This window comes from Malaclemys terrapin, chromosome 6, assembly GCF_027887155.1.
Source record: "Malaclemys terrapin pileata isolate rMalTer1 chromosome 6, rMalTer1.hap1, whole genome shotgun sequence".
Taxonomy (NCBI): Eukaryota; Metazoa; Chordata; order Testudines; family Emydidae; genus Malaclemys; species Malaclemys terrapin.
The window spans coordinates 11482334-11495944 of record NC_071510.1 but is presented as its reverse complement, the minus strand read 5'-3'; the positions used below and the strand labels follow the sequence as shown (position 1 = coordinate 11495944).

Genomic DNA, 13611 nt, shown 5'->3' with positions numbered 1-13611 from the left:
CCGAATAATTTGGAATAATAAAATACATTTGAGGAAAGTGTAACTCAGACCAGAGGCTGCCTGATCTAATGAACAGAGCACTAGACTGGAGCACAGGAGACGTGAGTTCTAACCCCAGCTCTGCCACTCACTGTCTGGGTGACTTCCCTTCTTTGTGCCACTATTTCCCCATCTAACTTTTATCTGTCTTGTCTATTTCAACTGTAAACTTTTCAGGGCAGCAACAGTCTCCTACTTAAAAGGTATGAGCACGGCATTTCCTATCCCCTTCCTCATTCTTGCCATCGTCTATGCTTTTCCCAATCCCCACATACACCTCACCCACCCCCACTCCATACATGACTAACACTTTTGTAAAAGAAGACATTGGTGAGAGGATGGGAGTAAAAAGATCCCACGAGCCTTCTAGGTTAACTGATTTTATTAAAAAATAAAGCAATAGAACAGTGCCTGAAATCACAGACTTGTTATTCCATTTTATTTCAACAACAAAAAAATAAATCAATTAACTGGATTCAAGTTAACAGCTTCCTCGATGGAGTTTAGGGATCCAAACAACTTCATTTTTCACAAAGACAGGTTCAGTAAGATTGACAGCCATAGCACTGTGGTATTTTAGAGGTAGCTCCAGAACAAAGAAATCTGTTTGCACTTAATTTCTTACAAAAATTGAATATGATGCAATTTCTGGACACAAGACAAGGGCTGTACCAGCACAAACAGAGATATATGCCGCCACATGGGAGCATTACATGACTTGAAGTCAATCAATAGGACAATAACCATTTTCCATACTTCCAGCTAGGCCATTGCTCTCACAAAGTCAAATATGCTTAAATGAAATTTTTCGATCCATTCGGTATGTGAAATCTGCCTTTTGCACCTTGTTTATTAACAGAGAAAAGCAGCCACAATCCTTTTTGTGTTTCCATGTATCCAGTCTTTGCAGCTCTTCTGTATTCATATACTATCCAATTTCTTTAAGATGTATGGAGCTGGAAAAGAACATACAACCAAGATATAGATTTTTAGTTCAATTAAACAGGATTAGAAGTTGTTTTAGGCATACAACTTGCTCTGCCTATACCTTAATGCAGGGGTCGGCAACCTTCCAGAAGTGGTGTGCCGAGTCTTCATTTATTCACTGGAATTTAAGGTTTCACGTGCCAGTCAAAAATTTTAACGTTTTTAGAAGTCTAATATATAACTAAACTATTGTATGTAAAGTAAATAAGGTTTTTAAAATGTTTAAGACGCTTCATTTAAAATTAAATTAAAATGCAGAGCCCCCTGGACCGGTGGTCAGGACCCGGGCAGTGTGAGTGCCACTGAAAATCAGCTCGCGTGCCACCTTCGGCACCCGTGCCATAGGTTGCCCACCCCTGCCTTAATGGCTTGAGGACCTACAGAAGTACAAGTGCAGTGTCCCAGACACTGCTTCTAACTTCACATTTTAACCAGCTGAGTGAAATGTTGACTTTGGAGACAAAACTAGGGTTAGAGAACACGGAATTTAAGAGGCTACAAGGAGGTCTGAAAGCCAAAGAGATGCACCAGGAGAAAGTCAACCCCTGGCAAGTGTATTGCGAGAGCTGTGGGGTAGAGCTCCAGGAGAAGGGCCCTTAGAAAACGAACATGAGCAGACCCACGTTTGTGGCTCCAACCCCCTTAGCAGAGCGCAGCCTCGGGGAGATGGACCGAATTCCTTCCTTTGTTCGGGCTTGGAAACTTTCCACCTGATCTGCAACTGCGCCGAGCCGGGGGACTTGCCCCACGCCTTGTTCTCGCGACAGACTCGCGTGTCCTTCGCTGGGGTCCGGCCCGCACAAGGCAGCGTGTAGTTTTTGCAGGGGGGGGGGGGTTGCACAGCCGGTTGCACGCTACACGGTGCAGCTGGACGCGGGGGTGTCTGGGCTGCGATCAGCGGGGGCCCCGGCTAGCAGCCGCCCCAGCCCCAGCCCCGCCCCGGCGATTCGCTGCTCCTGCCGGCTCCGCGCTGCGCCCCACGGGCGGGCACGGCACGTGCTGAGCGGGCCCCGGGGTGGGGGTGGGGGGCAGCGCGCGCCCACGCGGGGCGGGCGGCTCGTGGCGAGGCCCTGGGGGAGAGGGAGGGGGAGAGCCAGCGCGCGCCCCGCCCGTCACTCACTGATCCGCAGCAGCGCCACGTAGAGGAGGAAGGTGCGGACCGAGCTGAAAACATCCTGCCGCATCTTCCGCTTCAGCTCCTCCGGGTCCATCTTGGGCCCCGGCCCCAGCCCCTCGATCCGGAACATGGCGGCGGCCAGGCTGCTCGGGCACTGCGGCTGGGCGGCGGGCGCTGCTGCCCCGCTCCGCCTTCTGGCCCCGCCCGCGCTACGGCTCCTCAGCAGGGACACGCGCTGTCACAACCGCCTCCCCGCCACTCTGCGCAGGCGCACAGGGGAGCACGACAGAAAGGGAGCGAGTCACGTGACTGCGGAGCGGCGTGGCGGCCCCCCTCTTCCGCAGGCGTTGCTCCCCTTAGTCATCGCCAGAGCATGCGCGTTAGCCGCACTGAAGCCGGCTGCCCTCATCTGTGGGTGGGGCAGGAGAATCCCCCGCCCCCCTGAGCCGTGGTACATGGTTCCCTCCATGACAGGCCTTATTTCCAGCCTGAATTGGTTGCAGGAGTTGGTTTACGCTCAGCTAAAGTAAACCACCCTTAGTCAAGTGAGGGCTCACCCAGGAGCTGGCACGGATTATTTAACTACATTGGTTTAAGAAACAATTTATGTTCAGCTGGTGCAGCTGTCTCGTGTAGACGGGACCTACCTCAGGGTTTCCCAGTCTGCTGAGAGCTAGTTTCGTCTCAGGCATCTGGGGCAGAGGAAAGGAACTGAAGGATGGTTCAGGAGAAGCTGCATAATCCCAGATTCACACACGTCCACGTCCCATTGCAGATACACTGTGGCGTCAGGCAAAGCAACGCTAGTCCTGAAAAGCTCGTGCAGCAGCCTAATTGTCCACACACAACTCCAAGAAAAACTCTACAGCCTCATCCCTCATAAACCCACCCCAGGGACCTTCTATGGGTCTCCCAAGATACACAAACAAGGCAGACCCATCATATCTGGCCACGTTACTATTCCTGAAGGAGAATCAGGATTCATAGAAACCATCCTCAAACCACTCACCACACAAAGGGCCAGCTTCCTCCAGGACACAACTGACTTCCTCCACAAACGCTACAATATTAACAACTTCCCTCATCTTCACCACCATGGATGTCACATCCCTATATGTCAACATCCCGCACATTGATGGCATCGCTGCCTTCCTCAAATACCTGCAAGACAATGGACAGCCCTCAGATATCCACGTCAAACACATCGCCAGATTCATCCATTCCATAACAATTTTACATTCAACAACAAACACTTTGTCCAACCAAGGGTATTAGGATGGGTCCCTAATGTACCACTCTCTTCATGGACACTTTGCAGAAGAATTTCTGGACAAATACATCATAAAATCAATGATATACCTGAGATACATCAATGGTATTTTCATCCTCTAGAAAGACACCTAAACTCCCTCCCAGATTTCCACCACAACTTCAGCAAACACCACCCATCCATCAAACTGTCTTCAGAAAACTCGTGCACCAGCATCAACTTCCTGGACACCACAATCAGTTTCAACAGTTGAAGCCTACAGACAACTATACATAAGAAACCCATCAATCATCACACTTATTAGGATGAGCAGAAGTCCCAATTTTATAGGGACAGTCCCAATATTTGGGGCTTTGTCTTATATAGGTGCCTATTACCCCCTACCCCCTTCCCAATTTTTCACGCTTGCTGTCTGGTCACCCTAACACTTATCTCCACAGATCCAGTAACCACCTGAAACACACCCAGAAATCTGTTAGGTATAAGCAGGCACACAGACATCACAGAATATGCTCCGAGGAGAAAGTTCAGGATATGAACCTTAACACACCTTAAAACCTTCTTCACCAAACAAGGGCGCTCCACCGGAGAAAAAGATTGCATCATGGAACGGGCCACCTAAATACCCCAAGAAAACCTGCTTCAATTTGGGAGGAGAAAAAACCTCCAGCCACACACCCATAGTTGTCACCTACCACCCCTCACTGGAATCCATATGGGGTACCTTCAAACAATTCCAACCCATACTTGATGGGGACCATATCCTGAAAGAAATCTTTCCCAAATTTCTTCTTCTGGCCTTCAAAAAACTCCTCAACCTTGTCAAGCTCATCATTAGAAGCAACCTCCCCACAAACCAGGACCCACCAACTCAAAGCAGCACCAGATCCTGCCATAATAACAGATGCAAAGCCTGCAGACATATCTCCACTATGCCCGTTACTCAATGAGGGGGAAAAGACAATAACAGAAAATGTGGAAATGGCAGAGGTGCTTAATAACTTGTTTCGGTTTTCACCAAGAAGGTTGGTGGCGATTGGACGTCTAACATAGTGAATGCCAGTGAAAATGAGGTAGGATCAGAGTCTAAAATAGAGAAAGGACAAGTCAAAAATTACTTAGACAAGTAAGATATCTTCAAATCACCAGGACCTGATGAAATGCATCCTAGAATACTCAAGGAGCTGACTGAGGAGATATCTGAGCCATTAGCAATTATCTTTGAAAAGTCACGGAAGACGGGAGACATTCCAGAAGACTGGAAAGGGGCAAATATAGTGCTCATCTATAAAAAGGGAAATAAGGACAACCTGGGGACCTACAGACCAGTCTGCTTAACTCCTGTACCTGGAAGATAATGGAGCAAATAATTAAGCAATCAATTTGCAAACGCCTAGAAGATAATGAGGTGATAAGTAACAGTCAGCATGGATTTGTCAAGGATAAATCATGTCAAACCAACCTGATAGCTTTCTTTGACGGGGTAACAAGCCTTGTGGATAGGGAGAAGAAGTAGACAGGGTATATCTTGACTTTAGTAAGGCTTTTGATACTGTCTCGCATGAACGTCTCATAAAAAAACTAGGGAAATACAACCTAGATGGAGCTAGTATAAGTTGGGTGCAGAACTGATTGCAAAATCATTCCCAGAGAGTAGTTACCAGTGGTTCACAGTCATACTGGAAGGGCCTAATGAGTGGGGTCCCGCAGGGATCAGTTCTGGGTCTGTTCAATATCTTCATCAAAGATTTAGACAATGGCATAGAGAGTACACTTATAAAGTTTGCGGACGATACTAAGCTGGGAGGGGTTGCAAGTGCTTTGGAGGATAGGATTAACATTCAAAATGATCTGGACAAACTGGAGAAATGGTCTGAAGTAAATAGGATGAAATTCAATAAGGACAAATGCAAATTACTCCACTTAGGAAGGAACAATCAGTTGCACACATACAAAATGGGAAATGACTGCTTAGGAAGGAGTACTGCGGAAAGGGATCTGGGGGTCATAGTGGATCACAAGCTAAATACGAGGCAACAGTGTAACACTGTTGCAAAAAAAAGCAAACATCATTCTGGGATGTATTAGCAGGAGTGTTGTAAGCAAGACACGAGAAGTAATTCTTCCGCTCTACTCTGTGCTGATTAGGCCTCAACTGGAGTATTGTGTCCAGTTCTGGATGCCCCTTTTCAGGAAAGATGTGGACAAACTGGAGAAAGTCCAGAGAAGAGCAACAAAAATGATTAAAGGTCTAGAAAACATGACCTATGAGGGAAGATTGAAAAAATTGGGTTTGTTTAGTCTGGAGAAGAGAAGACTGAGAGAGGACATGATAACAGTTTTCAAGTACATAAAAGATTGTTACAAGGAGAAGGGAGAAAAATTGTTCTTCTTAACCTCAGAGAATAGCACAAGAGGGCTTAAATTGCAGCAAGGGCGGTTTAGGTTGGACATTAGGAAAAACTTCCTAACTGCCAGGATGGTTAAGCACTGGAATAAATTGCCTAGGGAGGTTGTGGAATCTTCATCATTGGGGATTTTTAAGAGCATGTTGGACAAACACCTGTCAGGTATGGTTTAGATAATACTTAGTCCTGCCTTGAATGCAGGGGACTGGACTAGATGACCTCTCGAGGTTCCTTCCAATCCTATGATTCTATGATCAACAGCCCCCACAACACACCTTTCAAGATCCATGGCACCTACACACGCCTATCACAACATGTGGTGTACCTCATCCAATGCACTAAATGCCCCAATAACACCTATGTAGATGAAACCAGACAATCGCTACACTCTGGAAGGAACAGGAAAATGATAGAGGACAAAGACAGCCTGTCACCTGTGGGAGAACACTTTTCACAGTATCTGACCTCTCAGTCCTCATCCTCAAAGGAAACCTGCACAACAAAAGACGAGCCTGGGAGCTTAAATTCAGAACTTTGCTAGGCACAAAAAATCATGGTCTTAACAAAGTAACTGGATTTGTGGCTTATTACAACAATCTGTAACCCACTTTTGTCCTATGACTGCAGAGGTGTTAACGGGCCACTCTATCTTGAATGGTCTCTTAAAGCAGTGGTTGTCAGCCAGGGGTATGCGTACCCCTGGGGGTATGCAGAGGTCTTCCAGGGGGGACGTCAACTCATCTAGATATTTGCCTAGTTTTACAACAGGCTACATAAAAAGCACTAGTGAAGTCAGTACAAACTGACAGGTTTCAGAGTAGACGCCGTGTTAGTCTGTATCCGCAAAAAGAACAGGAGTACTTGTGGCACCTTAGAGACTAACAAATTTATTAGAGCATAAGCTTTCGTGGACTACAGCCCACTTCTTCGGATGCATATAGAATGGATCATATATTGAGGAGATATGTGTGTATATATATCTCCTTGTAGTAGTTCCAGGGTGGGGCTCGTCCCTTCCTGGGGCGCCTGGAAGCCAGGCCACCCCGCTACAAAGTGAATAACAGTTAGGGCCCCGACCTCTGGGTAGGGGCTAAGCACGCAATTGATAGTTCAGAGCTCAACCTTTGTGCAGGGACTGAGCACACAATTAGCAGTTCGGGACTCAGGCCCTTATGCAGGGACTGAGCACACAATTAGCAGTTCGGGACTCAGGCCCTTATGCAGGGACTGAGCACACAATTAGCAGTTCGGGACTCAAGCCCTTAGTCAGGGCGGGGCAGCACACCAATAGTCAGTCAGTGGCCCAGGCCTTGTAGCAGGGGCTGGGTCAGTTTGGGTTAGCCCAGGCCCTAGGTCAGGGCGGGGCAGCCAACAGATAGTCTGTCAGGGGCCCAGGCCCCTTGGACAGGGAGGAGGAGAGACTGCCACCCGGCGCAGGCTGGCAGGGGGGAACACAGGCCCACCCACTCCACTGTGTTCCAGCCCGGGGCCCTATCCGCAGCAGTCCGTCTGCCGCGCAGTCAGTGGGGATCCTGACCGCAACACACTGACATGGGTTCGGGGTCTGCTATCCCCGGGCCACTTCCCATCTCCTCCTCCATGGGTACCTGCTCCTCCTGAGTTCCGTCTGCTGGGTCACAGATCATGGGCTCCTCTGGGCCCCGAGCACCAGGTAGGTCTGTCGCTCCCTCTGGGCCCTTGGCGGGGGGAAGCTCAGGCCGCTCCTCGGGGTACCGGGCTCTCGGCAGGCTCGGCCAGTCCTCCTCAGGATACCGGGCTCTCGGCAGGCTCGGCCAGTCCTCCTCGGGATACCGGGCTCTCAGCAGGCTCAGGTCCGCGGGAGCTCGGGCACCAGCATCTGTCCTCTCCCGCTGCCGGCCAGCTACTGAGCGCTGAGGCCAGGCCTTTATACTTCCTGTCCCGCCCCTTGATTTCCGGGGGGCGGGGACAGGCCACGGTGGCTCCGCCCACTCTGGCGGCTGTTCTGGCTCATCGCTTCCTGGGGCGCCTGGAAGCCAGGCCGCCCCGCTACACTCCTCAATATATGTTCCATTCTATATGCATCCGAAGAAGTGGGCTGTAGTCCACGAAAGCTTATGCTCTAATAAATTTGTTAGTCTCTAAGGTGCCACAAGTACTTCAGTACAAACTAAAATTTCATACAGACCGTGACTTATTTATCCTGCTCTATATACAATCCACTGAAATATAAGTACAATATTTATGTTCCAATCGATTTATTTTATAATTATATGATACAAATTAGAAAGTAAGCAATTTTTCAGAATTAGTGTTCTGGGACACTTGTATTTTTATGTCTGATTTTGTAAGCAAGTCGTTTTGAAGTGAGGTGAAACTTGGGGTATGCAAGACAAATCAGACTCCCGACAGGGGTGTACATTAATTTGGAAATGTTGAAAACCACTGTCTTACAGTATGTGTTAACTACTTATGCTAAACAATCTGTTCCACATTACATCTAGCTGTGATGCTTGGAGCACCTTTCCCAGACCTGAAGAAGAGCTCTGTGTAAACTCAAAAGCTTGTCTCTTTCATCAACAGAAATTGGTGGGCGAGGTAATATTGTTTATTGGACCTTGTCTTTCTGATAGTCCAAGTGTCTCCTTCTTATTCCCATTGTATTAAGCTCATCCGTGAGCCCATGGCAGCTTCTCTGCCCACCTTGAGAAATAAGAATAGCAATAAAAAATGCTAACTAGCGAAGTGGAGCACAAGTACTTTTTAGGGAGGATGACGAGTAACAGGGGCTGGATACTCAGGGAGATGTTTGAGGGCTGAAGTGGGCCTATCACTAGCCTGCAGAGTGATAACAGGCTCTGCAAGGCCTAGAGGACAGGGCTTGTGTTGCGCGTGGCCGGTGAAGTTGGGGAGCTGACTCCCGGCAGGCACAGACAAGGCTCCCTCATGCTAACGGTAGGGTGTAGTGATGCGACTCACAAACCTGGGTACCCACAGGAAGCATCACGCTATCAATGAGAAAACATGAGTGAGAGAAGGTGAATAAAAGACGTGGAAAAGAACAGGAGGGGAAACAGGCACACGAGGTTGGGCGACTCCATTACCCTGGAGGCTCCAACAATAATCAGCTGGGAGCCACTTGTCTCTTGGTGATCCTAGTAACTACTCTTTAGCAGTCAGAATGTGGGTGTCACCAGCACCCACCCCAGGGCCACTCATCAGATATGGGCCTCTAGATTGTATGGCTGGCTGTGCAGTGTGGCAGAAGGCCTGGGTGTTACCTCACCAAAGCAGCCTGTCTTTGAAGGGTGCACTAACATGATTAATTAATCATTTGTCATGTGTAGGTTCTGGCCTAAAGGCAGCAGCTCTGTCCTACTGAATTCAATATCCATCTTCATTCTTAAGATGAAATCAATAGAGGTGGTGGCTTCTTCTGTCTAATTAGCTCCGTGTTCCGTCCCATGGAGGATCACAGTCAGCTCTGGAGTGGATTCAAGGCAGTAATTCACCTCAGGGGCTCAAGCAGCGTTCTCTTTGCTTATGATATCAGCAGTTTTCACAGAGCCTAGAGAGTAAATTCAGCTGCATGTTCACACCGGTGCAATTAGTTGCTATCTATTATTCATTCTCACTCCTTGGGCTGGCAGGGCCTGGGAATGCTGCAGGGGCAGAACACTGAGCCCCAGGGAGTTAGGGGAACATATCACTTCTCCAGTGGATGCATCAGATCATATCCAGAGGGGGCTGCCTCTTCTGCTTAATTGGAAGTGTGGGTCAACATGGCACTGAGCTGTTTGGGGAGTGGGCAAATGGGATCTTGGGGGGGAGACTCCTTTTCTTTGGACTAAATATGACATTTGAATATTTCATTTTTAAACTCCTTAAACTTTTTTATGGCCTAGTGGTCAGCGCACTAGATTGTCTCACAGGAGGCCTGAGGTCTCTTCCCAGCTCTGCTACTGGCCAGCTGGATGACCTTACACAAATCACTTCACCTGTCGCAGCCTCAGTTTCCCCCTCTGTAAAATGGGGATAATGATACCTCCTTTGGGAAATGCTTTGAGATCTACTGATGAAAAGTGCTATAGAACAGCTAAGGATATTATTATTTGTTATGTTTCCCTTTGTAGCCCGATCCTTTAGTGGTTATTGATTATTGATTTCCAGTTGATACTAATTTAAAGAGCTGGGAGATTGTAGGATTCTAGTCTAAGAATCAGGCACAATAAAAACCCAGGTGATCTCGTTCAATATCTGGTTGGAAACTCCGATGTGTAGAACGAAGACATGCTGAGGGCAAAGCAACTTTTATTAACACAACTTTATAACAACTTTTATTAACACAATTAGAAAAGACACAAAAGCACCAAATCACATAAAAAGAGCAAAAATAGAGTTCAAGTGATGTCTCGTACCGTTCCTCACACAGATACACAGATACTCACACCCTTTCTTAGGGATATGGCTGTCATGGACAAAGAACCTGCTCTGTCCCTGGCATGCTGACGAGTCTGATGGTCCAGATCCAGATCGACCAACAACAACCCCCTTTACATGGTGGTCTGGGGATCCTAGGGGCTGTCATGAATATTCATTCAAATGCCCAGCCTCCCTTGTCCGTATCCAACTTCCTCACCCTAATAACGTTGGGGTGCCTTTTATCCCATAGGTTAGTATTTTAATGACTTTAGCTTATTACCACATACGTCAATTTGTTGCCAGGGCAAATTCGTGGTTAAGCATCTGCCAACCATCTATCCTAAAATATCCAAGCCTGGTATCAGTTCAGTGTTCCTGCAGTTAGCTGGTATCATTACGGGCAAACTGCCCCCTTAAGCACGCTATTCCAAGTTCCCCAAAAGTCAAGGTAACAGTGGAGCCATTTATCTATGCCAAAGTTCACACGCCTCAAAGCCTTATGCTAATATATGCTAATTGCTTAAGCAAATGTTTGACGGGACACAGGCCTGTAGGTTCCTTGCATCACTGCCAAGCAGAATAAAATGCTAAAGTTAGCTCCATCCGCTGTATCTTTTAGGTGAGATTGGTGAAAGGCTGCTACTGTTGTGCTAGAAAGTGACCTACATCCACTTCTTCCAGAGCAAAGTCTTTCAATGCTGGGGGGGTTTTTTTTAGTTCAATGCTGCAGATTTTCACCATCTACAATGAATAACTGCTGTAAAGAATGACCTTACATTTCCTTCCCATCACTGGTCTCAGCTATTGCATGACCCTGAACGGATCTTGTATAAGCAAGGAGGGGGGAAAGATTCCTGGGTTGTTGTTTTTTTCCTCTGGCTAATTTAATATAAAATTATGTTGTAACTTAGTTTGTTGCTAGAGGAAATAGATACTGATGTCGCAAAGTGCTCTGTAACCAGTGCAGTCCCTAAAGAGCGCTTTGGGGTCCATTTCATTGCTAGACAATGCTACAGAGTTGCAGGCCCTGAAGCATGGACCAGTTTTAGCCCTGATGAAAGGTACAGCGCCCAGTGACTTCAATAGGAGATGCATCTGCTTCAGTGCTGAATTTAGATCATGCTGTATATAGCCTCTGTGGGTCCTAATCCATTTTTACCACAAATACCCACAGCTACATATATTAATTTATAGTGCATGTTGTTATAGAAAGTGCCTGAAATAAGCAATGGGCTATTTAATTTTTAGCCACAGATTGGAGAAGCTGTAGTAAGGCCAGCTTCTGCCTGGAAATACTACCCAGCTCTTAGCTAGTGCTTTTCACCAGCTTGTTTTGCAGCTGGGGAAACTGAGGCCCAGGGCAGAGAAGTGACTTGACTAAGGTCATTCAACAGGCCAGTGGCAGAGCTGGGGCTAGAACCCAGGTGTCCTGAGTCATAGTCTAGTGCCCTGTTTACTGGATCACACTGAAGAGTCTAGTGACTGCCTCCGTCTAAGGGAGGGTGGGGAGAGGTATTCCAGCAGGGCACAAGGGCTCTCAGGGTGCAAGAATCAGTAGCCACGGAGTCCTTCCTGCAAGCGAGTAAGAAAAGCACAGGCTACCATCTGATTATTCTGAACTGTCCCTGGTGCCGGCTAGCAATGGACCCTCACCAGCTGAAGAGCTACATTTGGTGCAGGAGCACATCCATGGACAGCATGTGTGGGTGAACCGGAGCCCGGGCATGTTTCTGAATAAGCAAGACCTTTCTCGTGCCTGGGGGGAGCTTGTCCTCTCACTGGATACAAGCCACCCACAACAGCTCTGCGCACCTTGGGCAAGAGAGCTGGGATTGCTTTATGGGAGCTGGCAATCCTGAATGCTACTATCTTGCAGCTGCGTTTGGCAATCCAAGCCATGCAGGCGTGGGATCAAAGTGCACAATGCCCCAGAGTTCCTGGAGCTTTTCCACACATAGATTTGTCAGTCTGTGCTGGGGTTAACTCACATTGCCATTTTATAGCCATCCAGCTACATCAGCTGGGAAAATGGCCGCTCTTTGGTGCTGCAAACCCTGGTGAATGGGCACAGCAGATTCTTCAATCTGCATAGACTGGCCTGGCAAAACAGCCTCGGCTCCCTGGGCTGATGAGCAGGGTAGGAATGGCCCAACCCAGAGCCACATCCCGGCCACCATTAATAGGTCCTCTCTCCCCACTGCCATTCTGGGAGGCTTTGCCCCGTTACTGCGGCCCTGGTTTACGAAGCCCTACCCTGATTACACTGTCAGCCTGTGCCGGTCGGCACGAGCAGAATGGCCTAGTGCCCTTCAAGGCGCCCAGCTAGGTGGAATTCCCGTCGCTGGCTGAACAGGGCTGCTGTTGGCTATGTCGCCTTTACCACTCCTCCCTGCCGCATACCGTGCAGCATGTGTGGAAACAGAGGGGAAAGATTAAATAATGAATGGCCAGGCCAGGGAACGGCCTTTCCCTGGCCAGAGCCTGAATGAGGAGCCCACAACAGCTGGCGCTGACAGGCATATTAATATTATTAGCGGAGCCGTCTATCAGTGCTTTGCAAGACACGCTCGTGGAGACTCATCCTGGCCAAGAGAATGCTGGTGGAGAGGGGGATGGCTGCCGCTGCGGCTGTGTGTGTGAGAGTGGCGTGGACGAACCCAATGCACAGTCTGTCTTGATGCTTGTCGGTGGTGCTGTAGTCCCCCGCGCGGTGCCGCTGGGGGGTCAGGGTGTTCCTGGGACTGCTCAGAGCAGCACAGTGAACATTCGGCTTTGGGGGATTTGTTAAATCAAAGCCGAGGTTGTGTTTACTGAGTCCTAAAGCGCAGCATCAAGGACAGCCCATCCAAGCCATGCACCATTTGTCAGACGCCACCGGTCACAGACGCCAGGAAGGGGAGCATGGGGAGGCGCAGGCTGGAGATCGGAAGCGGTGGGAAGGGGTATGTTGTTGGGGTCTGGGCTGTCCCTGGAAGGGTACAGCTGTGCGGGAGACGGAGCACGGGAGGGGACATTCGCCGCAGGTGACGTGCCATGGAGGAGGAGTCGTGAGGGGAGTGATGCTGCTGTCCCACCCTCTCCACAGTGGAGTCAGTTTAAGGGAGCCCTTCATCTTCTGATCCATGGCTCTGGAACATGGCTCCATTTCCAGCACTCTCCCATGTCGGCTCCCATTCGCACCCACGTTCTCTGCTTCTCTTGCATAGGCATCCCAGTGCCACTCTCACCCTCACCAGGTCAGACTCTGTTCCCACGCCCTCAGTGTACTTCTCCTTGCATGGGTCTACCGGCCGCAGGCACCCTCCTTTGCACTCCTGTCGGGTGGGCCAGCCTGCCCCGTACTGTCCAGCCAGGAACATGCTATCCAAGCACAAATGGACTGACAACAA

At 48.8% G+C, this 13611-nt stretch overlaps 1 protein-coding gene across 1 annotated transcript; it reads right to left on the bottom strand.

Moving 5' to 3' along the window:
* Nucleotides 1-403: 403 nt before the first annotated feature.
* On the bottom strand, nucleotides 404-2385 carry TOMM5 (translocase of outer mitochondrial membrane 5). The gene is made up of 2 exons (XM_054032017.1): nucleotides 2147-2385; nucleotides 404-995 (listed from the first exon to the last, which is right to left on the bottom strand). Exons 1-2 carry the CDS (start codon nucleotides 2271-2273, stop codon nucleotides 961-963), a joined length of 162 nt encoding a protein of 53 aa, XP_053887992.1. The 5' UTR covers nucleotides 2274-2385; the 3' UTR covers nucleotides 404-960.
* Nucleotides 2386-13611: the final 11226 nt, after the last annotated feature.